Here is a 26,367-nt window from a genome sequence, read left to right as displayed (position 1 = left end):
AGACCCCCCCCCCCAGAAGCAAAGATATGAGTTAAAAAAGTTTTGCTGTTGAACGAATATATATTCAAAGATTTGCACTCATTCTCACGATTTTTCAAAAATAGAAGATCTACAAGCTCATAGCTCAAGCACTCGGTGCTTGTAGATATGCTATCTTTCAACAGCTAAAATAATGGTTAAAGTGGTTAAACGCTAAGGCGACACAGTGGCATTCCCGTCCTAAACATGTTAAGCCTGAGCATGAGGAGAGCGTTTGGGCCAGAAGACAAACAACCTGGAGCTCTAAGTCGGGCCGTTATCTTCAAAAGGTCCCTGGAGGATATGAAGGAGGAAATGGCTGTTTAAAGCTGGAGCGTGACAGAGAAGCATAACCCTGCTGCAGCGCCACAAGCACTGCTACAAAGAAACCAAGTACATTTACTCAGTGGTGGAAAAAGTACTCAGTTATTTTACTTAAGTACAAGTCCGGAATTCAAAATGTACTTGAGTAAAAATACATATCATATAGATATCGGCATCATAATGTACTTAAAGTACCAAACATAGAAAGTCAAAGTACTCACTATGCAGAATGTCCCATTTGAAGTTTTCAAATGTGTCAAAATCATTTGAAATGGCCAAAATGTATATTTATTATTTATAAATGTATTAGTGTTACATCTCAGAGGCAAATGGTGTACTTACAATTTGAGAACTTTCGTTTATAGTTACTTTTTGCAGATTTAGATTATTATTACAGAACATGCATTAACTGCCTAAGTGCTATTTCACAGTTTGTCTATTTGATGAGACAAACTATAACATTTGCAGGTCGAAAAGCTTTCGATGCATTGTTTGTAGATCTGCTATACAGTATTTTTGACAAAAAGAAAGGGAAGCAAAATGACTCATTCTGCATTATGAGTCGCTGCTTTTGTGTTCGGTAAGCTACTGTATATTTTTATAAAAAATTTTTTTACTTTTTTTACTCAAGTACATTTTTAATGTTAGTGTTCTCGATAGAGTAGCAGTCTGACAGGAAATGGGGAGAGAGAGAGATGAGGAATGACACGAAGCAAAGGCTGTCATGATCGGGAGTGGAACGCGTGCCGCACCGTCAGGCGGCATTAGCAGCCTAGGTGCCCAGACAGCTATACGCCAGCCATCCGGCCCTAGTATTTCTACGTTGTGGTATTGCCACCATTACTTAATCGTACTAAAAATACTCGGGAGTATACTTCGACCGCCACCACTGGGTGCACAGCGGCCTCCACACTTATGTGCTTCAGCTGATGTTCAAGTAGCAGCATGAAAAGCAGCAGCCATCATGTGTGTGATCTGAAGGAGAAGCATACTGAAAGTGATCTCTCAATGGGACCCCTGGGAAATCACAGCAGCTGCACCGATGCAGTGACGTCAACGTTGATTCCGAGAGCATTTGTCAACTTAAACCGGGGCTATTCAACTAAATTGTTCAGGGGGCCACATTGTCAGAAACCCAAGGGGTGAGGGTCTGGACTGCAACTGCACCCCCCCCCCCCCCTTAAGCTTTTTTTGAGCGGTGCCTAACCACTCCAACATGTCTGACTGTCTGTCTGCAATGTTAGTAAGCCTACAGTAGGCCTATACACATTTTGTTGTACGTGCGTGTACTACAGTACAATTGCACCTGTCAGTTCACACAGGTGTGATATTTTTTTAACTCTTCCGCTTGATTGGCGTGCCGGATTTGGCCCACGGGCCGCCAGTGGAATAACCCTGCGCTTGGCTTAAACCATCTAGTCTTAGCGAAACGGACCCGAATTACAATTTTTGTTAGTGCTAAACCCCTTATCCCTAAACTTGTTCAACTAACCGATCTACACGTTGTGAGCTTGTAGATCGGCAATTTGAACTATTCAAAAAACGTTAAACTATAGAATATGGATGCTGCATGAGGTTAAACTATAGAATATGGATGCTGCATGAGGTTAAACTATAGAATATGGATGCTGCATGAGGTTAAACTATAGAATATGGATGCTGTATGAGGTTAAACTATAGACAAATCCACAGAGGGTTGCCTGGGTGCGGCCATTACTGAGGTGTACCATTAAGCACAGCAGCACTGATTAGCTACACCTGGCCTACAGAGCACCTGCTCCATGGATTACACCTCAGTAATGGCCGCGCCCAGGGCACCCCTCTGTGGATTTGTCTATAGAATATGGATGCTGCATGAGGTTAAACTATAGAATATGGATGCTGCATGAGGTTAAACTATAGAATATGGATGCTGCATGAGGTTAAACTATAGAATATGGATGCTGCATGAGGTTAAACTATAGAATATGGATGCTGCATGAGGTTAAACTATAGAATATGGATGCTGCATGAGGTTAAACTATAGAATATGGATGCTGCATGAGGTTAAACTATAGAATATGGATGCTGCATGAGGTTAAACTATAGAATATGGATGCTGCATGAGGTTAAACTATAGAATATGGATGCTGCATGAGGTTAAACTATAGAATATGGATGCTGCATGAGGTTAAACTATAGAATATGGATGCTACATGAGGTTAAACTATAGAATATGGATGGTGCATGAGGTTAAACTATAGAATATGGATGCTGCATGAGGTTAAACTATAGAATATGGATGCTGCATGAGGTTAAACTATAGAATATGGATGCTGCATGAGGTTAAACTATAGAATATGGATGCTGCATGAGGTTAAACTATAGAATATGGATGCTGCATGAGGTTACACTATAGAATATGGATGCTGCATGAGGTTACACTATAGAATATGGATGCTGCATGAGGTTAAACTATAGAATATGGATGCTGCATGAGTTTAAACTATAGAATATGGATGCTGCATGAGGTTAAACTATAGAATATGGATGCTGCATGAGGTTAAACTATAGAATATGGATGCTGCATGAGGTTAAACTATAGAATATGGATGCTGCATGAGTTTAAACTATAGAATATGGATGCTGCATGAGGTTAAACTATAGAATATGGATGCTGCATGAGGTTAAACTATAGAATATGGATGCTGCATGAGGTTAAACTATAGAATATGGATGCTGCATGAGGTTAAACTATAGAATATGGATGCTGCATGAGGTTAAACTATAGAATATGGATGCTGCATGAGGTTAAACTATAGAATATGGATGCTGCATGAGGTTAAACTATAGAATATGGATGCTGCATGAGGTTAAACTATAGAATATGGATGCTGCATGAGTTTAAACTATAGAATATGGATGCTGCATGAGGTTAAACTATAGAATATGGATGCTGCATGAGTTTAAACTATAGAATATGGATGCTGCATGAGGTTAAACTATAGAATATGGATGCTGCATGAGGTTAAACTATAGAATATGGATGCTACATGAGGTTAAACTATAGAATATGGATGCTGCATGAGGTTAAACTATATAATATGGATGCTGCATGAGGTTAAACTATAGAATATGGATGCTGCATGAGGTTAAACTATAGAATATGGATGCTGCATGAGTTTAAACTATAGAATATGGATGCTGCATGAGGTTAAACTATAGAATATGGATGCTGCATGAGTTTAAACTATAGAATATGGATGCTGCATGAGGTTAAACTATAGAATATGGATGCTACATGAGGTTAAACTATAGAATATGGATGCTGCATGAGGTTAAACTATAGAATATGGATGCTGCATGAGGTTAAACTATAGAATATGGATGCTGCATGAGGTTAAACTATAGAATATGGATGCTACATGAGGTTAAACTATAGAATATGGATGCTGCATGAGGTTAAACTATAGAATATGGATGCTGTATGAGGTTAAACTATAGAATATGGATGCTGCATGAGGTTAAACTATAGAATATGGATGCTGCATGAGGTTAAACTATAGAATATGGATGCTGCATGAGGTTAAACTATAGAATATGGATGCTGCATGAGGTTACACTATAGAATATGGATGCTGTATGAGGTTAAACTATAGAATATGGATGCTGCATGAGGTTCAACTATAGAATATGGATGCTGCATGAGGTTAAACTATAGAATATGGATGCTGCATGAGGTTACACTTTCACTTGAGATAAATTGTTACCTTTCTTTTCTTCTTCCCACACCTTTTGCCATAATTGCAAAACTCACTTTCACTTTAAACTCAGATTCCCCAGTGAATGGTTTCCAGCCTTTCGAAGTCAAGTGCTAATGATTTAGTCAGAAAGCTGTCGTGTGTGTGTGCGTATGCGTGTGTGTGCACGTGCGTGTGTGCGTGTGGGAAAGAAAGTACGGGAGGAGAGAGTTTGTCCTGCAGCATCAAATATAGTGTTTTGTAAATCGTAAATCACAGAAGCAGTGAAAGAAAGTCTGACTGCAATGCTATTTTACTTATAAGTATGCGTGTATATTCTATGCAGTATATACCCTGAGTACGGTGGTGAGACACTGCAGGAAGGCTGTGAAGCTACCCTGAGTACGGTGGTGAGACACTGCAGGAAGGCTGTGAAGCTACCCTGAGTACGGTGGTGAGACACTGCAGGAAGGCTGTGAAGCTACCCTGAGTATGGTGGTGAGACACTGCAGGAAGGCTGTGAAGCTACCCTGAGTACGGTGGTGAGACACTGCAGGAAGGCTGTGAAGCTACCCTGAGTACGGTGGTGAGACACTGCAGGAAGGCTGTGAAGCTACCCTGAGTACGGTGGTGAGACACTGCAGGAACGCTGTGAAGCTACCCTGATTACGGTGGTGAGACACTGCAGGAACGCTGTGAAGCTACCCTGAGTACGGTGGTGAGACACTGCAGGAAGGCTGTGAAGCTACCCTGAGTACGGTGGTGAGACACTGCAGGAAGGCTGTGAAGCTACCCTGAGTACGGTGGTGAGACACTGCAGGAAGGCTGTGAAGCTACCCTGCCATGTCATTACCAAGTGGAGTGGAGCGTGTGGAGATTGTGTAGTGCAACTCAGGAAGATGCACAAACTTTTTAAAATGGGTTACTTAAAAATGTAACTACCTTATTAAAAAACATTATGAGAATAATAAGAAGCACAAGACATTGCAAACTGTTTGTACAGTAAGCAGCAACATTAACCTTTGTGTCATGACATGATAGCCTGTAGATTGGCTATTTTCGCTGATGAGATGTGGTAGCCTGGAAACCAGACAAATGCCACAGGTAAATAAAAAAATCCCTGGGGAGATTGGTCTGGGACACATTGCACTCACCCCAAAGTTTGGGTGACCAATCAGATCCGACTATTCAAAGTGAGACTTTATTTTTATGTGACGTTGGAATCTGTTTGTTTGTATAAATAAATCTTCCACACCGAAGTTCCAGACTAATATCTATGCAGTGATATTAGTCTGGCCATGCCAGGCAGGCTAGAGATGCATGTGATGCATTAGTATGATAAAACTAATGGGAAATTCTCTTCCGGTGCCTTGGTCATTCTGACGGGGCGGGACTGTGTCCAGAGAGCTCAGTGTACCTGTTCTCCTTCGCTGAAGACCCTGCGGCCGGAACTCCACGTGATGCTGGGCGTGGGGTCTCCTGCAGCCTCGCACGTCAGCGTCACCTGCTCCTCCAGCTCCGACGCCGTCTGGTTGCTCAGGTACGTGATCTTGGGTTCCACTGGACAAAAACCAGACAGAATGCGTGTTACACCTCATCTACACTGCCAGCGATGCAATGCACTGTGCTGACGTACCACGAGCGGCAACGCGGTGTGCAGCGACGTCGTCCACCCCTCTTGTATTCTCTCACAGAGTCTCAATTTGAGCAAGGTTTTGCGGCGCCAAACAATTGAATTGGTTGAGATCTATACGCTACTATTTATTGATTATTTGGTTGGTTCAGGGCAGAGTCCTGCAACGGGCCGGATACCCACGGATACCCGAGTTTTTGACGGGTGAAAACGGGTGGGAAAATATACTTTTATGAGTTAGCGGGTGGGGGGACGGGCTGAACACAACGAAACGTGGACGGGTAACATTTTAATCAGAACACACTGCAGGATGTTATAAACAGCTGGGAACTTCTCAACAAGTCCATCACATGCCCAAGGAATTGCCAATTCCTTCATAATGGCGTTCTGTTTCTGCTGCTGTGCTACTTCCGTGTTGCATAGCAGTGACATCACGGTCGAATCCTTGCTTCCTTATCGTAGCATTTCACGTTTGGTCTTCACTGTTTATCACTAGGAGAGTGATATCTCCGTCGGAACGCTCACCCCATGCCTGTGTAGATGAGGTGTGATGCTGCGTTCACACGAGTCAGATGCAAAGATGGATCACAGGATATTTGTCACTTTGTATATCTGTTGCTCACACGGTCGCAGTGTTGATTTCGTCAACTAAAACTATGACGAATAATGTTCGTCGACTACCTTTTTTCTATGACGGAAACTAAATGGAAACTAAATGAAAACTAAGCTATGATGACTAAAACTAAGACTAAATATATTGACAATTTCATCAACAAATAAAAACTATACCAAAATGTTAGGAAGGGACTAGTGTACAATAGATCCAGTTTCATGCAGATCTACAAGCTCACAAACGCATAAAAATTTGCTTCCAAAAATCAACACTCAAATAATTAGCGCTGCAAAACCATGTGCTCAATCATTATAGGGAACATCCAGGCAGGCAAGTAACCGCCAGTAACCGCAGGAAAAGGCCAACAATGCCATAAATACGCGGCCTTATATTGCCGTGTGGCTAACAGCAAATAGAATAGAGTCACTTCTCTTACCAAACACATTGAGGCTGACTTCCCCGCCCTTCTCTCCGGCCTTGTTCTTGGCGATGCAGTTGTACTCGCCCTCGTCCACTTTCCTGACGTCTTTTATGGTCAGCTCCGAGCCGTCTTCGTTCACGCTGTACTTGTCGTCCGTTTCAAGGACCACGTTGTTGCTGTAGATTGTGTGTGTGTGTGTGTGTGTGTGTGTGTGTGTGTGTGTGTGTGTGTGTGTGTCACAGAGAGAGGGTCACAGAGAGAGGTCAGACCAGCAGTAATTTGTTGTGTATACACATATCTCAAGGGTCTGGGCAGAATAGATCTCTTGACACACACAGACAATTCTCTATTCAAGGACTCCTATCTCAGGGAAGGAATGGCTGGAAAATTAACCCCTTTAAAACCCCCTATATACATGTTCCCACGGACCATCCACTTGAAAATGTTTTGTGCCGGCCGGGGGACTCCCTACAGCTCTGTTATTAGCCCGCTCTTTTGTTTTTCCTTCTATACATTACTGTATGTCCTTGCCCCAAACATAGCTCGATCTACAAAGCGTCGCAAACATAACGTGCTGTGTGAGGTTGTACAGTACATCGGCTATTTACAGCGAATGTTCCACCCTAGAATAGAGATGCTATATAGAGATAGCATTCAAGTGGTTAAGTGGAATATAAACATTGCAAAGCAGCTTTGTGTTTGCACTCCTCTCTGCATCTGTCAACACGAAGGCCAAGCGGCCATTTGATTATGTCGACCCGTTGATGATTCTCAAACTGAAGGCAACGTTAACGAGACACTGTTTTTTAAATTTCTACCTCACAATCAGCTGGCGCCGGATGAAGAATAATAGATGTCTTTGGATCGCCAGCCATTAAAAAAATAAAAATAATGATCAGACGCGTGCCGCGGAGCCTCAGCCGGCCTCGCCCTGCTGCTCTCTCCCGCTCCCTCGCCCATCTGTCTCGACACCGCCTGCGTTTTCAGGTCTGAACAAATGCACCTCGGGACCTCGCACCACCACCACCACCACCACCACCACCATGCGGGGCATCAACCCCAACATGCTGAAAAGACAGCTGTGGCCGTTATCAAACTCCTCAGGGGCCTTAGAATCACTTTAATGTCACCGGTGATTCTCATTAGCAGTCCTAGTGCATCCTTCAACTGGCGGCTGGCTGGTGACAACAGAGAGTGATAGTTCGAGCTCTGTCGTACGACCATGTTTATTTACACTCGTAACAACTACTTTTGCATGCAAGGGCAGTACTAGAAAGCAGGTGTTAAAGGAGAGCTCAGCCCTAGCCTATCTATTGATGAATGTGTATAATTAAAAATATATATATAGATATATATATTGGACGCTGGCACAGAAAAAAGTAGGCTCTAGTATGCGGATGTGATGGAGCAACAACACTCCATGGAACAAACTTTTCACAGCATCTAGAACAGATATAAACGGGAAAAAAAACATTTTCGCGGCGATTGATGAAGAGATGTAGCGCAAGGCCAGCTATGGAGGGTAATACGGGGCTACAACTTTAGGTAAAAAAAACAGCTTGTGCGGAACTCTCTTTTAAGTTATTCGGGAATGCAATCTAGGATAGTCACGTCCTTAATCATCCACTTTTGCTGAAATGAGAATGGACAGCAAGGTAATGGACGGAGCAGAGTATAGCACCGCCCGATGCCCAGAAGCCTAATATAGATGATTCTACGAACTCAAAGAAGATGTGAACTTAGGACCAGATTAGTTCAATTTAAAATAATGAATAGAGTCTATTGGACTCCGACAAGATTGTTCAAGGCTAAGCTCAGAGATAGTCCGGTTTGCTGGAGGTGTGATGAGGACCCCGGTACACTTATTCATGTATTGTGGGAGTGCCCTAGGGTACAGACGCTATGGTGTGCTATTCATGAGAATATAATGCAAATCACAAACCAGGATATTCCTTATACACCTGTTCTGTTTATTCTGGGTGATCCATCGCCACTAAAACAGCTCCCCGCACCTCTAGCTGACTGGATTCATACAGCATTAACCCATTGACGCCTGGTGCAACGTATACGTTGTTCTACCCTTGATGCCGGCCGTGCTCTCTGTGTCTCTCATCAGCTATTGCTATACATGTAGCAACATAATTATTTAAAAAAAAATCATCCGAATTTTGAAGGTTTTCAGAAACCTTAGGTCAGGCCCTAGAAGGCGTTCCCAGATTCGGCCTCAGGCATCAATGGGTTAATGGTGGGCAGGAAAATCATTGTTAAGGAATGGAAGTCTGATGATTTGCCGCCAGCACATGTATGGTTCACTCAGCTTGGTATTGTGGCTGCTTTGGAGAGGTTATACTTTAAGTATATCAGTTAGATAAATATGATTCGAATTGGAACGTGTTCCTCAGTCATGTTGCAGGTCCTTGATGTGATCCATGGTCAGGCAATGCCCTTTTGATTGTTTACTGTATTAGTATACATATGATACGGTTGATGATGCTGCGTGTTTGGTCGTGTAAACTAATTTAAACTTTGAATTTTATTTATTTGTATTTTTATTTGTTTATCTTGTCTATCCTTATATTATGTTTCTGTGTTCATACATAATGTCCATGCATATGTATTCTTTTGGTGTTGTTGCTTGTGTTTGTTTTTTCTGTTTTCTGTTTTTGTATTTGTCAAAAATCCAAATAAAGTACTGATCATAAAAAAAGAAGCCTAATATCTTCCATGGCCAAGGGATTCCTTTTCTGCACGATCCATAGATCCCGTGTGGCGGAAAAACTGAGTTCACGTCGAAATGGATGATAAAGTAAAAGTATCCACAGTATCTCCACCCTGCAGAGATACCCTACGTGTGAGCCGTGAGGGTAATGCAAGTGGACCCCCAAATAATTGGCAAACACTAAGATGTTATTGATAATAGAATATCAGGAGGGTCTCCTAGGCCCTTGAATCTGCTTCATCTGTCTCAGCTAAGGGGTCCTTGGGCTGACAAACGTTGAAGACCCCTGATATTAATTATTGATCCATTGATCCAAGCCAGATCACTATCGATTCGTTAAAATAAACACGCGGCCCTCCCATCTGACCACTGGGTCGTTCAAGTGGGCCCTGACCCAGACAGAAAGGTTGTGAGAACCGCTCTTTGACAACTCCAACTGATTCAGAATGCTCCTGGCGATAAGAGTCCTGGCGAAAACTAGAAACTCCAACTGATTCAGAATGCTCCTGGCGCCTGGCGAAAACTAGAAAATATGACCATATTACACGCGTCATGAAATCCTTACATTGGCTACCAGTCTCCCTGAGTATTTAATTCTCAATTTTAAAATGTTGTTATAGGCTACTTGTCTATTTAATGTCTGTGGCTCTCGGATGATCTACATCATAAGAACAGCCAGGTATTGCCTGGGCTTTAAATGAGCTGTTCTGTCACCTTTTCGGACATATGTCCGAACGTATACATCGCCACAACCCATCCAGAGCTCTGGGGTCTGCTGACCATGCAGTCACTAATCACTATTGACTGTGCCAACAGATCTAACCCGCAAAACAAGAGGTGACCGTGCTTTTGCGGTGGCGGCCCCAGAGTTATGGAATAACCTTCCCCCCACATCAGAGCTGCCCAATCCATCGAGATTCATAAGTCCCTTCTTAAAACTCACCTTTTCTCTCTGGCCTTTAATGTTGTCTGATTGTAATGGTTACTTATTCTTTTCTTTTATTACTTTCTTGATTTTTACCATGTTCACTTTTTCTACTGTGAAGCACTTTGGTCAATTTCAGTTGTGTAAAATGTGCTATGTAAACAAAGGTTGATTTGATTTGATTTGATTTGATTTGATTTGATTATTTCTTGTATCAAAGGTGGGAGTATTTGTGATAACTTATAATCCCTCACATAAATGGCATCAATTGTATTCTTTATTTATTTTTAACATGCATTGTTGCATTCTGATTGTATTTGTTCTTGTTCAGCCTTGGTGTGTGAAAAGTGCTGTATAAATAAAGTTGCCATGCCTTGATATACAGCAGGACCAATGACAAAAAGGTGTTCCACCTACCGGGCCCAGGTGACCATGGGTTCATTACATACATGATACATACAGGTGTTCCACCTACCGGGCCCAGGTGACCATGGGTTCAGGGAAACCATCTGCATCGCAGGCCAGCATGGCTGTGCTGCCGATGTCCGCTGTGGCGTTGACCTCCGACTGCCTGGTGCGGACGGTGGGCAGCACTGAGACCAGCAAAGAGACACATGGTTAGGACATGAGACCACCAAAGGGACACATGGTTAGGACATGAGACCACCAAAGGACACATGGTTAGGACATGAGACCACCAAAGAGGACACATGGTTAGGACATGAGACCACCAAAGGGACACATGGTTAGGACATGAGACCACCAAAGGGACACATGGTTAGGACATGAGACCAGCAAAGGGACACATGGTTAGGACATGAGACCACCAAAGGGACACATGGTTAGGACATGAGACCACCAAAGGGACACATGGTTAGGACATGAGACCACCAAAGGGACACATGGTTAGGACATGAGACCACCAAAGGGACACATGGTTAGGACATGAGACCACCAAAGGGACACATGGTTAGGACATGAGACCACCAAAGAGGACACATGGTTAGGACATGAGACCAGCAAAGGGACACATGGTTAGGACATGAGACCACCAAAGGGACACATGGTTAGGACATGAGACCACCAAAGAGGACACATGGTTAGGACATGAGACCAGCAAAGGGACACATGGTTAGGACATGAGACCACCAAAGGGACACATGGTTAGGACATGAGACCACCAAAGGGACACATGGTTAGGACATGAGACCACCAAAGAGGACATAACTCCACTGGTGGAAAGAGTAGGCGACTCACATTAACCCATTTAGACCTGATTTAAAAACATTCACTTTAAAAGAATATATATTCAAAGATTTGCGCCACATTTTTACGATTTTTCAAAAATAGCAGACCTACAAGCTTGTAGATCTGCTATTTTTCAATAGCTAAATTATAACATCATGTTTAAAACACCAAAAGGGGTTCCCGCCCAAAATGGGTTAAGTGTAAACACAAAAGCATATCAATACTGAAATGTAAAAATACCCTGTAAATGTGTGTTGTTATTTTTTATGTGTACATAAAAAGTATATATAACTGAACCAATATGATGCTAAATTCTGTATGTTTTTGGTCAGCAGATGGGTGGGCTGCAAACCATTTGGAGCTTTTCAAGTGGGCCGTGAAAATGTTTGGAACCACTGGTGAGTGGTAACTGGTGTAGTGCCCAGTGAAGGGTGCTTCTGTGTGCACACATGGTGCACACAGGCCGACAGATAGGCTTTGTTTTTGTGTTTTTCCCCCCGTAAATTATCCCCCTACTTGATCATACTACAGCGTCACGCAACAGTGACAGATCTGCAAGCTCGAAACACGGCACAAGGCGGCGCACTTTGAGCTTGTAGATCTGTTACTTCACACATGTGTGAACGTAACCTTTGAAAGACTCTCACGCCAATGTATATATACTGCCGGGTTACGTCCATTATTTGTGATTTATTTCTCTTTACATCAACCAAAAACAATAGTTTTGATCTGCCTCTGGACTTAGGAGGTCAATATGTAGTGAGATGGCGTGCCTCTGGACTTAGGAGGTCAATATGTAGTGAGATGGCGTGCCTCTGGACTTAGGAGGTCAATATGTAGTGAGGTGGCGTTCCTCTGGACTTAGGAGGTCAATATGTAGTGAGATGGCGTGCCTCTGGACTTAGGAGGTCAATATGTAGTGAGATGGTGTGTCTCTGGACTTAGGAGGTCAATATGTAGTGAGATGGTGTGTCTCTGGACTTAGGAGGTCAATATGTAGTGAGATGGCGTGCCTCTGGACTTAGGAGGTCAATATGTAGTGAGATGGTGTGTCTCTGGACTCAGGAGGTCAATATGTAGTGAGATGGCGTGCCTCTGGACTTAGGAGGTCAATATGTAGTGAGATGGCGTGCCTCTGGACTCAGGAGGTCAATATGTAGTGAGATGGCGTGCCTCTGGACTCAGGAGGTCAATATGTAGTGAGATGGCGTGCCTCTGGACTTAGGAGGTCAATATGTAGTGAGATGGCGTGCCTCTGGACTTTTGAGGTCAATATGTAGTGAGATGGCGTGCCTCTAGACTTAGGAGGTCAATATGTAGTGAGATGGCGTGCCTCTGGACTTAGGAGGTCAATATGTAGTGAGATGGCGTGTCTCTGGACTTTTGAGGTCAATATGTAGTGAGATGGCGTGTCTCTGGACTTTTGAGGTCAATATGTAGTGAGATGGCGTGTCTCTGGACTTTTGAGGTCAATATGTAGTGAGATGGCGTGCCTTTGGACTCAGGAGGTCAATATGTAGTGAGATGGCGTGTCTCTGGACTTAGGAGGTCAATATGTAGTGAGATGGCGTGCCTTTGGACTCAGGAGGTCAATATGTAGTGAGATGGCGTGCCTCTGGACTCAGGAGGTCAATATGTAGTGAGATGGCGTGCCTCTAGACTTAGGAGGTCAATATGTAGTGAGATGGCGTGCCTCTGGACTTAGGAGGTCAATATGTAGTGAGATGGCGTGCCTCTGGACTTAGGAGGTCAATATGTAGTGAGATGGCGTGTCTCTGGACTCAGGAGGTCAATATGTAGTGAGATGGCGTGCCTCTGGACTTAGGAGGTCAATATGTAGTGAGATGGCGTGCCTCTGGACTTAGGAGGTCAATATGTAGTGAGATGGCGTGCCTCTGGACTTAGGAGGTCAATATGTAGTGAGATGGCGTGCCTCTGGACTCAGGGGGTCAATATGTAGTGAGATGGCGTGCCTCTGGACTTAGGAGGTCAATATGTAGTGAGATGGCGTGTCTCTGGACTTAGGAGGTCAATATGTAGTGAGATGGCGTGTCTCTGGACTTAGGAGGTCAATATGTAGTGAGATGGCGTGCCTCTGGACTTAGGAGGTCAATATGTAGTGAGATGGTGTGCCTCTGGACTTAGGTCAATATGTAGTGAGATGGTGTGCCTCTGGACTTAGGAGGTCAATATGTAGTGAGATGGTGTGCCTCTGGACTTAGGAGGTCAATATGTAGTGAGATGGCGTGTCTCTGGACTTAGGAGGTCAATATGTAGTGAGATGGTGTGCCTCTGGACTTAGGTCAATATGTAGTGAGATGGTGTGCCTCTGGACTTAGGAGGTCAATATGTAGTGAGATGGTGTGCCTCTGGACTCAGGGGGTCAATATGTAGTGAGATGGCGTGCCTCTGGACTCAGGAGGTCAATATGTAGTGAGATGGTGTGCCTCTGGACTTAGGAGGTCAATATGTAGTGAGATGGCGTGTCTCTGGACTTAGGAGGTCAATATGTAGTGAGATGGCGTGCCTCTGGACTTAGGTCAATATGTAGTGAGATGGTGTGCCTCTGGACTTAGGAGGTCAATATGTAGTGAGATGGTGTGCCTCTGGACTTAGGAGGTCAATATGTAGTGAGATGGCGTGTCTCTGGACTTAGGAGGTCAATATGTAGTGAGATGGCGTGCCTCTGGACTCAGGAGGTCAATATGTAGTGAGATGGTGTGCCTCTGGACTTAGGAGGTCAATATGTAGTGAGATGGCGTGCCTCTGGACTCAGGAGGTCAATATGTAGTGAGATGGCGTGCCTCTGGACTCAGGAGGTCAATATGTAGTGAGATGGCGTGTCTCTGGACTCAGGAGGTCAATATGTAGTGAGATGGCGTGCCTCTGGACTCAGGAGGTCAATATGTAGTGAGATGGCGTGCCTCTGGACTCAGGAGGTCAATATGTAGTGAGATGGCATGCCTCTGGACTCAGGAGGTCAATATGTAGTGAGATGGCGTGCCTCTGGACTCAGGAGGTCAATATGTAGTGAGATGGCGTGCCTTAGTTTGGACTTAAAGGGTGCAGGGCCAGAGTTGTGGGAGATGGGGAAAAGAGATGCAGCACTCACCGTTAACGATGACCTTGATATCTTTCAAATCGATTTCCCCCCTGGGGATAATGCGCGCCTCGCAGGTATACATTCCCTCGTCTGTCTTCTTGATTCCGCGGATCTGCAGGTGGTTGTTTGCCATGATGCTGAACCGGACTGAAATGAGAAAAGGGCCCGGTCAGAGAGCTCAAAACACTAGACAGGAGAGGAGAATTTAAATTGCTCATTTTGGCCTTTCACTCACGGCTTTTGAGTTGAAAGCTGAATACTTAATGTCTGGAGATGTGTGCTGTGTTTGGCCCCCGATCATGGAAACCGTGCCAAGTCATAAAAATATATAAAATAAAATAGAGCGTGCTATTTGTGGCAAGTGGGGCAATGGAGGGGGAAAAAAAGAAACCCTCAAAAGGACGGTCATGTTCTACTTGAGCTCTTGCATAGAACTATAGACACTATAACTATAGAGACCACAACATGCCACCATCTTCAAAAGCTGCCATGCCTCAGTTCAGTGTCAGTTCAGTCATACCGCCGTGCAGCGGAAGTTCAGAACATCAATCACATGTGTCAAGCAGCAATGTTCACACATAGTTTACAATGGGACGATGACAGATTAAGGTTATACACAAAAACAAAAAAGATATTTTCTTTAGGGTAGGTGTAACAGCTCAGTGTCTATCTTAAGTATAGTAAGATGATGATGATGACTGTGAAAGCCTCTTGTGAAGTTGAAGTAGGCCTACTTTGTGAATGTTGTGTATAGTAATTAGTACTGTGCACTCTTGTTTTTTACCTTTGTCGTGCACTATGCTGAGGGTGTACACTGTACAGTGTTCTATATTGTATAGTATATTATCTTATTGGTGTTGCTTTGACTGCAATGATCAATTTCCATTATGCTGTATCTACAGTACAGTACTTTACCCTGTAAACTGTGTTTTTAAGAGCTGTACTGTCTTTGATGACTGAATTTACCTTGCAGGATTAATACAAGTCTTATCCTTTCTTATGTCTGTCTGTCTGTCTGTCTGTCTGTCTGTCTGTCTGTCTGTCTGTCTGTCTGTCTGTCTGTCTGTCTGTCTGTCTGTCTGTCTGTCTGTCTGTCTGTCTGTCTGCCTGCCTGCCTGCCTGTCTGTCGCTGAGCGAGCTCTGGTATGACAGCAGTAGCACACATAACTGTACTCACTCCCGTGAATCCCGCCCTCTCCTCCTCTCCCTAACAGCACAGATTAGCGCTGACCCCGGTCATGTCCAGACCCTGGGGCAGATTATAGGCCTAATCCGCCCGCCCACCCGCCACAGACAGACAGTCACAGAACTTGAACTTGACATAAATCTGATAGCAAAGAAACACACAAAGACTGCATCGCACATCAAGGGTAACACTCTTTTGAAGATTTAACACCATATGAGATGGAATTATTTTGTCTTTCGTTTAAATGCCACCAATGTATTTTAGTCTGTTCTTAAGTCTAGTTTCATTTATACATTCCACTATGTACTGCACACTGTCTGTGTTCAGCTTATACATTGTAGTTTATCTTGTATTCTGCGGTATCTCGGTTTTATTGTTACATGTCAGGCATGAGATTGAGAATTAGCATTCTCGCTAAATCATATCTACATTCCTAATACTGTGCTGCATACAGTCCCTTTCAAATAATAAAGTAAAAATAAGCATTACGTGTCCTTTGTGAACAGAAAAAAGCAGCAGCAGCTGTAAAGTGAGGTACAGAAATGCATAATGCGCTGGTGGTGATATGATAAGGTTAACTGCCTGCACTGTGGAAAATTACATAAGCAGCCCGGGCTTCTTCTCAGTGTCGGTTACAATTAGTGGGTTTTTCCACTGAAAAACACATTCCCTGTCCGGGCTCCAAGTAAAAGGCGAACACGCCATATTTGTTGCGTGCGGTGACTCCGGTTCTCTTCCAGTGGTCACCATAAGGGAGGGGTTCCTTAAGGTTAAAATAGTCCCGGTCCAAGTGGGGGAAAAAAATAAAAAATAAATACTCGTGCTCGTCTCCCGCACGCTGCAGCTGAGCGCTCTCAAGACACCATCTTTGTAGAGTGATGATATACAGTGATGGAAAAAGTACTCAAATGTTTTACTTAAGTAAAAGTGTCAATACTGCAATGTAGATGTACTGTAGATGTACTACAAGTGGAAGTCCCGGATTCAAGTAATTCAAGTACAAAAGCATCGGCATCAAAATGTACTTAAAGTAGAGTAAATACTCATAATGCACAATGTGACCAATGTCCCGTTTCACAAGTTCAAAATGTGTACAGAATCTTTTGAAAATAGCTGATCTACAAGCTCACAATGCGTCGCATGTGCTTGTAGATCGGCTATTTCCGGGTGCCGGAAATAGTCGTACGTACGCCTTTTTTAACCGCCGCATGAATAAACCTCAAATGATTGGCTGTGGCTCCGACAGTGGTGGGAAATGGGAGATTGGCGTACGGACGGGAAAGTCCAAATGAAAGGGAGGGTTTGGCAGAACAAGGTGAAATCTTACAGTAGTGGACTGTCAGCTGATAAGAACAGAGGCTGCAGCCAGAGAGTCCCGCGTGCATTTTTATGTGCACTGTCATGCGCCCAGTGGGTGGAAAAAGTACTCACATTCTTTTAAGTGAAAGTAGCAATATTGCAATGTAGATGTACTCTGTTACAAGTAGAAGTACCGGCATCAAAATGTACTTAAAAGTAACAAAAGAAAAAGTACTCATTATGCAGAAAGTTTTCAAATGTGAATAAAATCTTTTGAAAATAGCTGATCTACAAGCTCACGATGCGTCGCGATGCCATGCATTGTGAGCTTGTAGATCTGCTATTTTCAATAGGCTGAAATGTATCTAGGGCTGTACTGTACTGTACTGTACTGTACTGTACTGTACTGTACTGTACTGTACTGTACTGTACTGTACTGTACTCCTTACCATCTTTGGCGACCTGGATCTTGGAGCCCTTGAGCTTCCAAATGATATTAGGCGGAGGTTGGCTGACCACGTCACACACTATGTCGGCGTCCTCGCCCTCGTTGAACTCCTGCGGGCTGGGCGCGTTCTTGAAGGTAATCTTTTCTGTAAAAAAAGACGGGGAGGAAAAAAGGACGAAGGTGTGGGTTTGACGGAGTGCAAGCGTACAGTATACTGTATACCCACAGAATGTAAATGCCCTTGGGGAGTTTGTGGTTTCAATCATGAACGACAACTTTCATAATATTTGGATTTGAACAAAGAGAATTATCAGGCCAATTTAACAGTTCATTAGCAGTGACTGATGATAATGGTCGTCCTTGTTTATAATGAGATAATTAGTTTTTGAGAAGTGTTGAGAAAAACAGGTAAATGCTGCACTATGTGCTTGAAATAATTCTTATCAACATACCCACCTGGGCATAGCGTCACTCTCAGGTGGAAACCTATGTCCAAAACTGTTACTTTTCAGAATTCAAGATCTTTTCTTTTTTTTTTTACTTGTGTGACGCTGTAGTACGATCAAGTAGGGTATTCATTTATGAAAAACGGGGAGCGAGTCGACTGACATGTCAGACGGGGAGCGACTGACATGTCTATAATTTTCCGTGCCGTGCTCTCATTGGAAAATGAGACACACACACCCTGACGCGCACTTGGAATGTAGGGGTTGGGGCATTCAAATGTGTTTGACTCGGTTTACAAGCTCACAACACCTCCCATTGCGAGACGCTGTGAGCTTGCAGAGCGGTTATTTTCATTATTTGGGCCTCTTTCTTATATTATATGACAATTTTGCCAATGCTTGACCAGTTTTTATAGGATACTTTGTTGATTAATTTTGATTGCTTTTTACCTTTTCTTTTCTTTTGTTTTTTTTTGTCATTAAATTGTCACTTCTTTGTCATCCACAAAATACCCCCAAACCCCCCAAAATCCAAAGTCCCGATCCACAGGTTGAGAAGCACTGGCCTAGCCGAATCCAGGGTCTACATAATATTTCTCAATGGAGGAAAACCACCTCCATCCACGGCATATATACTGTACACCATGTGCTAGTTACAATAGTTCAACGTGTATTAATTCAAGACTGTAGCTATAAAGTATGGCATGTTATTTATATAATGTGAGATTATAGGATCTGTGGGAAATGCTCAACATGAGTTTTATTCAAAAAATGTCTTGGCAAAGTATTGGTGTTATTCAATTACTGTAATTATCTTTCACAGCCATTTCAGATGCTAATACAAGTTCAATTTATTCTGGGGAAAGTAGCGGAAAATATTAAAGAAAATTATGAAAAATGTGCACTCACACAAAAGAAGTGCAATTTGCATTGTGATTGATATGTAGCTGTGAGCAAAACAACCCGGCCTTTCATTAAAAACCCATTCAATACTGTTCCATAGACTGAGGATCTTCTATGTGACAAAATAACTAAAATAATGAAAAAGATGAGAGAAAGTGAAGACCACCCTACTATTATTGAACAACCCCTACATATAAACCCCTATAAAAAGATTACTCAATATCGACAGCCGGTCAGCAAGTGGATTCATGAATGTATGTAGGCTAGACAATATTTTAGGCCAAAATATATATATATATTTAGGCATGTAACGATATATCGTATATCGATATATATCGATATTAATACTGACGATATGAATTGATTTAATAAAATAAAATAAATCAAAGGGAAAAAAAAGATTTAGGAGGCTAGTGACATATGGTGTGTGATGTGAAATGTGAGCTTTAATCATATTTCCTAATATTCAAGTGCTTTTGGAGAGAAATGAGTGCTCTACACTTTCAGTAGTAGAGCACTGTAGAGGGGAGCTGTGTGTGTCTGTGATGATGGTGATGGTCATCACAAGGAAGGCAATTATGTTTCTGCATTGTCAAAAGTAATGCAGAATGGGGGGGGGGAAGATAAATTATATAAAATTGAAAAAACTGTAATTTTTCTGGAAATGTTTAAAATATCGTGAAAAATCGTATCGTGAATCTCATATCGTGATTGAATCGTATCGTGACTCGTGAGTTGAGTGAATCGTTACATGCCTAATATATATACACCAAATGTCCCAACCCACACCCCTGGCTGCCGGACTATAAGAAGAGACTTGTAGAATCAGGTCCTCAGGTCTCAATGGGTTTAAAAGTGTAATAATGTAACACTTACGCAGGGACGTTGCTGACGATTTGGTCACCCTATTCACATATATTTGTGCTGCCCGCCCTCCCGACGAGAGCGCTGCGTCTCATGCAGATCGGCTACTTTTGGCGTTTGTGAGGACGCACAAATGGGGGTGCGTTATTATTACGCGGCGGAGCCGCAGAGAAATTTGTTATTATGAGGTTCGGCTAGGTACTTTTTGGCACATTTTGTTGCCCCCCTCGGCGTGTTGCCGTAGCGACGGCGCTGCACTTACGGAAGATCTTGACTTGGACCGTGGCCTCGGCCTGCTCGTCTCCGCTCTTGGCCACGCAGCGGTAGATGCCGGCGCTGTCCACGTTGGCCTGGTAGATGAACAGTGTGGAGGCAGCCTCATCGCTGTGGCTCACAAAGATGTCCTGCCTGTTGGCGAGCACCTTCTCTCCGCTGGGAGAGTACCACGTGATCTCCTTGGCGTCTCCCACCACTGCAAACACAACAAACACACACAAGCAATGTTGATTTCAAAAGACTATCAAAATTGGCTGTCAAAAAACAACACTGAACACAAGGACATTGTGATGAGCGTGGGGATCTTAAACTCAGTGTTAAAACAGTGGGTCCTGGCATGTTAATCGATTAATCAGCGTTAAATAACAGCTAAAAATGTATCGGAAATTCTGTGGTTTTGCGTGGCCGAGGAACACACGTGGGCCGATTAAAAAAAAGTCCCCTCCACCTTGGTAGACGCAGAAACGTCTCTGCTTTTGCATGTGATGTGACAGACAAGAGGGTGAACTTTTCATTTCATTTTATTCCTCATACAAAGATGCCATTGCCTGACCCTGTATCTCAAATGGTCAAATAAATATTTGATTAAGGAATATAATATGCCTTTTGAATTCTTCCTGCATACAGTCGCAGCAAAATGTAGATTTTTATGTTAGACATTGAGGGAAATAAATCTTCTCTGATAATAAAAAAAAGACGCTGCTTATCAACTAACCGGTTAATCAATCAATAAGGTAATCAATTATGAATTAATTAATGAATCGATAAATCCCAAGTACCAGGCCTCAGTGTCCGGGTCTGACGCAAATCAGGTTTGAATCACATGTAAACCACAGGTAGTTGGTTGCTGTCGGGGGCAGAAACCACCTATCTTCATGTATTCACTTTTTGTGTTTTTTACCAGCCTACTTGATCATACTACAGCGCCACACTAAAGCATCAAAAGTAGCAGATCCACAAGCACCAAACCTCTACATCTGCTTGAATCTAATTTAATTAATTTGAATCCTGAGAAGTAGCAACAGCGGCGGTGTGGCTCAAATGTGATTCACTAAAGTAGCTGGGTTTAATTTTTTCTTATTTTTGTCCTCTTTCTTTTTTGTTGGCTGTTCAGTCTTGCTAAAAGAATAATATTAATCTGATTCAAATCTGGATTAGGCCAAATAAATCTCATTTGATCAGTGTGAACATAGCCTATAGTATGCCACAAATTGTGGCATATTGATATAATTGTGCCAATATTACATCGTGGCCCACAATGTAATATTTGGCTTCATTATAGGGCTTTGTCGATTCTGATATAGAATCAGAATCAACAGAATCACGGCATCCAGTGGTCTGTTATTTCCCAATAACAGACTCGACAAGAGGCTGTTCACAATCAGCTCAATGAGCTCATTCACACCACCTGTGGCATAATAACAGCGGCATCCAATGGACTATGTTCTTTAGGGGAAGCAGTAGCAGATTAATCAATTTTAAATAAATGAAATAATTTCTGTTGTTATTGTGTGACGTCAAATGATTTATTTATTATTTAAGTAACAATGCAATAATAAGCAGGATAATGAACAGCGAGGAAGGGCGTCATTAAGTGAGAAATAACAAAGCCCTTCAGTGTGACTCCAGGAGGTCCTGCATCTCCCTGACAGGAGTGGTGGAGAAAGTACTCAAATGTTTCACTTATAGATCACGATGCTGCGACGCATAGTGAGCTTGTAGATCGGCTATTTTCAAATGGCCGAAATGTATATAGGGCTGAAGTGTATGTTTTTTTGTAATATTATTACATATTTACAACTCGTAACTAACGTTTTCAAATAAATGTATTGGAGTAAAAGTACAAGAGTACAAGAAAAATAATTGGAAATTGGAAATACAGTGGAGTACATGTAATGTAGTATTGGAAATTGGAAAAGAACAAATACCCCAAAATTTTACTCAAGCACAGTACTTGAGTAAATGTACTTAGTTACTTTCCACCACTGCCTGCCAGGAGTCATTTCTCAATAATGACCGCCTCGCCAGCCGTTCATTATCTGTTGTGTAATTATACGCGGCTGCATACGTGTGCAAAAATATCAATCCATTTGCAACCTATAGTCTCCCTACTGTACAGTATATAGCGTGCAATCAAATGATGATTGATTCCATTTGTGCACTCTCTGAGGATGTACATTATAGAGTATCCATAGAAACAAGGATAGCCATTTATTATACCTGTACTTCATCAAGGTCACACAATAATACCAGATATAACACAGTGGTTTTCAACCTTTTTCTTATCAATTTCCATTATGTATTCGGCAATTTGAGCCACGGACCATTGATGAGTTTTTGCCTCTCAGACCCAAGACTTAGAATATTGTCGTTGGATAAGAGTTTGTCCACAATTCCATGCTGTATGGATTTGGTACCATTGGAGAGATAACAGGCAAACGTTGATAAAAATCTTCTACATTCTCTAATTTGGTATAGACTTCTTGTAAATTAAGTAATGCAGAAGTTACGGCTCCTTTTGGTTTCATTTTACGCAGTACAGTTAAATATCTATAAGGGTCCATTTGGTTATCTCTATAGTATCACTTTTGGTGTTTTATTATTTCTATTTTTTTTAAATAAATCAATGCCCTCTTGATCACACTACAGAGCTACACCAAAGTATCAAAAAAAGTATCGTGCGTGCGTGTAAAATGAAACCAAATGGACCTGTAAGGTATGGTTAAATATCTGCATTACTTAATTAACAAGAAGTCTACACAATTAGAGAATGTAGATTTTTATTTAATTTTGTACCACATAAATACAGCATGGAATTGTGGAATGGAATATTGAGGCTAAATTGAGGCTACATCTCATCAAACGGTGGTCTGTGGCTCAAATACCCAAATAAATAATGGGCCTCGATATGAAAACGGTTCAAGAAACCTTGAACACGGGACCTTGAACCCTGATCACTCAGTAGTGAAGAGAGAATAGCAAAGTATACTTTAGTCATCATGGGACACTTTGAGGCGACTGAAGGTCATATTGTGTTCATGTGCACACTGCAGGTTTGCCTTTGTGATTACGTATTTATGTGTGATGTGTGCACTATTAATATGCATAGTGGCAAAAGACAATGTGCAACGTGCTGTGTGTTTAAAGAGTGAGCTGGGTGTTGGGGCGGGTTGGGTTTGGCGGACTGATCTTTTCCTGAAGGTTTTCTGAAAATGCATGTTTTCCCTGCAGGTTTTATTCACTGATCATCCTAATGCTAATTCTACTGCTTTGCTACTGGAAAGAAGTGTCTAGCAGAGGAACTGCTATCTCCTATCTATTCATGGAATCTGAATAGAATTTACATAACACCATGGCAAATGCCTCCCTTCCTCAGTGATGATGTCTTGTCCTGTCTACTGAATTGCCAATGGCAGGACATGTGAATAACCTGATTTCTCATATTTTTATATTTTTGCACGTTTCACAACAATAGTGAAAATGTGTCACAATGCTTTTGAGCTTGTACTGTAGAACGGCTCTGTTGAATATCTATGTGCAGTTGACATATCAGTATCAGTACAGGATGTCAGATCCATAGTGCATCCATAGCTCTGGCAGCCCCTATGGATACATTGTATGGATGAGGATGGTGAGGCCTTGGGTGGAGTGCTGTATGGATGAAGGATGGTGAGGCCTTGGGTGGAGTGCTGTATGGATGAAGGATGGTGAGGCCTTGGGTGGAGTGCTGTATGGATGAAGGATGGTGAGGCCTTGGGTGGAGTGCTGTATGGATGAAGGATGGTGAGGCCTTGGGTGGAGTGCTGTATGGATGAAGGATGGTGAGGCCTTGGGTGGAGTGCTGTATGGATGAGGATGGCGAGGCCTTGGGTGGAGTGCTGTATGGATGAGGATGGTGAGGCCTTGGGTGGAGTGCTGTATGGATGAGGATGGCGAGGCCTTGGGTGGAGTGCTGTATGGATGAGGATGGTGAGGCCTTGGGTGGAGTGCTGTATGGATGAGGACTGTGAGGCCTTGGGTGGAGTGCTGTATGGATGAGGATGGTGAGGCCTTGGGTGGAGTGCTGTATGGATGAGGATGGTGAGGCCTTGGGTGGAGTGCTGTATGGATGAGGATGGTGAGGCCTTGGGTGGAGTGCTGTATGGATGAAGGATGGTGAGGCCTTGGGTGGAGTGCTGTATGGATGAGGATGGTGAGGCCTTGGGTGGAGTGCTGTATGGATGCAGGATGGTGTTTGCGTTTATTTTTCTGTGAAGTTGCTTGTTAAAATCGGTAGTTGCAGGTTGAATGTTGTTTTTGGGTTTGTTTCTAAAGTGTAGTTCTAGTTACTTTAGCTTATGTGGACTTCCAAAATGTTGTTTAAACCAAAGAAATTGATATATATATATTGTTATTATGGTTGCTTAATATATAACCTTTATATTTTACCATCACTTACAGTACATATAATACATTATGATATTTGGTAGCTTATAAGAGCTAGATGTCTCCACTAGCTCCAATATTAGCTATTGTTTTGATCTTGTTATGGGTCAGTTTGTCCTTGGAGCGGCTGTGGCTCAGGAGGTAGAGCAGGTCCAATGATCCCTGGGTCGGCGGTTCGAATCCCAGCTCCTCCTGTCCACATGTCGAAGTGTCCTTGGGCAAGACACTAAACCCTACATTGCCTCCAATAAGTTGGTCGGTGTGAGCTTGACACCATTGGTGTGTGAATGTGGGAATTGAGGACACTGGCGTCGACTGTTCGCCGCTTCACCTCCCAATGTACCGTATGAATGAATTAACCATTGTAAAGCGCTTTGATCACTTGGAAAAGCTCTATAAAAATGCAATTAATTAATTAACAGTATGTCTATGATCTGAGCAATGTGCTCTTGGCAGAACTCCTAGAATAGTCTTGATTGATCCAGAATTCCACTGTACCGGGTTCTTCTCAATGTGGGGTACAGGGTTCTTCTCAAGGTGGGGTCACACACAAGTTACTTTTCAGGATCCAAATAAAACAAACAGCAAAAGTAGCAGATCCTCAACCTCGAAACACGCTTTGAGTTTGTGGATCTGCTACTTTTGCTGTTTTTTTTTATTTAGATCCTGAAAACTAACGGTTGACATTTCCACCCGACAGAGACAGAATACAAATTGTACAAGAATTGTGATCTGAGTTTCACTGCTTTCTCTCTAAATGACCTGAATGTAAATAAGCTGTCAAAAAAATAAATGTTCTTTACAGTATTTTAGATATTGAAGTGGGGGTGCTTGATATTAAAAAGGTTAGGCCTCTACAGGATTATGTCCTGGGAGCTGGGAACATTTGTTTTCTAATTTAGGGAATTTCTTTAACTCACCCACTAGTTTGCGAAACAGCGAGCACAACATAATATCCAATCTACAAGCTCACAAAGCATCACAATGCTTTGTGGGCTTGTAGAACGGCTATTTTCGGCTTACGTTTGTCCTAGAGTAGCGAGGCCGGGGATCAGGTGGTGTAATATGGGTGGTGATGATGAATGATGTGATTGCAGTGCAACACTTTACCTTCACACAGGAAGAACCTGGACTCTCCCACGCTGATCTCTCCCACTCCTGGTGTGATCTGCACCTCCAGTGAGGCTACGGGGAGAGACAGAACAACATCAGACAGCTGCTCCACTGGCAGGTCCACCTCCAAACCGTCCTGTATTTCACCATGTATTACATTATATAGTGTAATACATGTACATGTAAATGTAGTGTAACACCACGGAACGTAACGCATAGCCTGCAGGGGGTCCGCAAAATAATTCTGAATCTTTCATTGATTCATTTTTTGCTAGTGAATATGTGAGCTTAGTTTACCATAATCACAGTAATCCATATTCCATCATATCCAAAAGGCTTTTGGATATGGATCTGGTTAATGCATCAAGGGAGGCAATTATGTTTCTGCACTGTCAAATAGGTCTACATTATATTCTAAGATAGCATCTTAAATAAAAGTTGTGAAAATGTGGTAGCGCGTAGTGACTTTGATTGAAAAGTTTTAATCGGCTACAAATAGTCACAATGGCATCTAAATGTAAGGTTGTAAGTATATGCTTATCGGTGAGCATGAGGGGGTAGTTGGGTGACACACTCATGAGGGGGTAGTTGGGTGACACACTCAAGAAACACGAGCATGAGGGGGTAGTTGGGTGACACTCAAGAAACCTCACAATGCTACTCAACTCAAGCACAGTGTACTTA

At 42.7% G+C, this 26,367-nt stretch overlaps 2 protein-coding genes across 4 annotated transcripts in view; one reads left to right on the top strand and one right to left on the bottom strand.

Annotated features, from left to right (window-relative positions):
* ncam1a (neural cell adhesion molecule 1a) overlaps positions 1–26,367 on the bottom strand; it is a 308,108-nt gene that overhangs the window by 62,971 nt on the left and 218,770 nt on the right. For all 3 annotated transcript variants that reach the window (XM_080780875.1, XM_080780876.1, XM_080780877.1), the window contains exons 2-8: positions 25,681–25,755; positions 20,132–20,341; positions 17,658–17,801; positions 14,733–14,870; positions 10,848–10,965; positions 6,744–6,904; positions 5,479–5,621 (exon numbers count right to left, since the gene is read on the bottom strand). In XM_080780875.1, the coding sequence (XP_080637001.1) occupies positions 5,479–5,621; positions 6,744–6,904; positions 10,848–10,965; positions 14,733–14,870; positions 17,658–17,801; positions 20,132–20,341; positions 25,681–25,755 (989 nt within the window). The remainder of the gene's footprint in view (positions 1–5,478; positions 5,622–6,743; positions 6,905–10,847; positions 10,966–14,732; positions 14,871–17,657; positions 17,802–20,131; positions 20,342–25,680; positions 25,756–26,367) is intronic.
* Positions 1–26,367, top strand: part of cyb5d2 (cytochrome b5 domain containing 2) — a 592,339-nt gene that overhangs the window by 423,710 nt on the left and 142,262 nt on the right. The window lies entirely within an intron of this gene.

This window comes from Protomyctophum bolini, assembly GCF_963924005.1.
Source record: "Protomyctophum bolini genome assembly, chromosome: 13".
Lineage (NCBI taxonomy): Eukaryota > Metazoa > Chordata > Actinopteri > Myctophiformes > Myctophidae > Protomyctophum > Protomyctophum bolini.
Note: the sequence above shows the minus strand (reverse complement) of the source record. Positions and strands in the feature narration are given on the sequence as shown.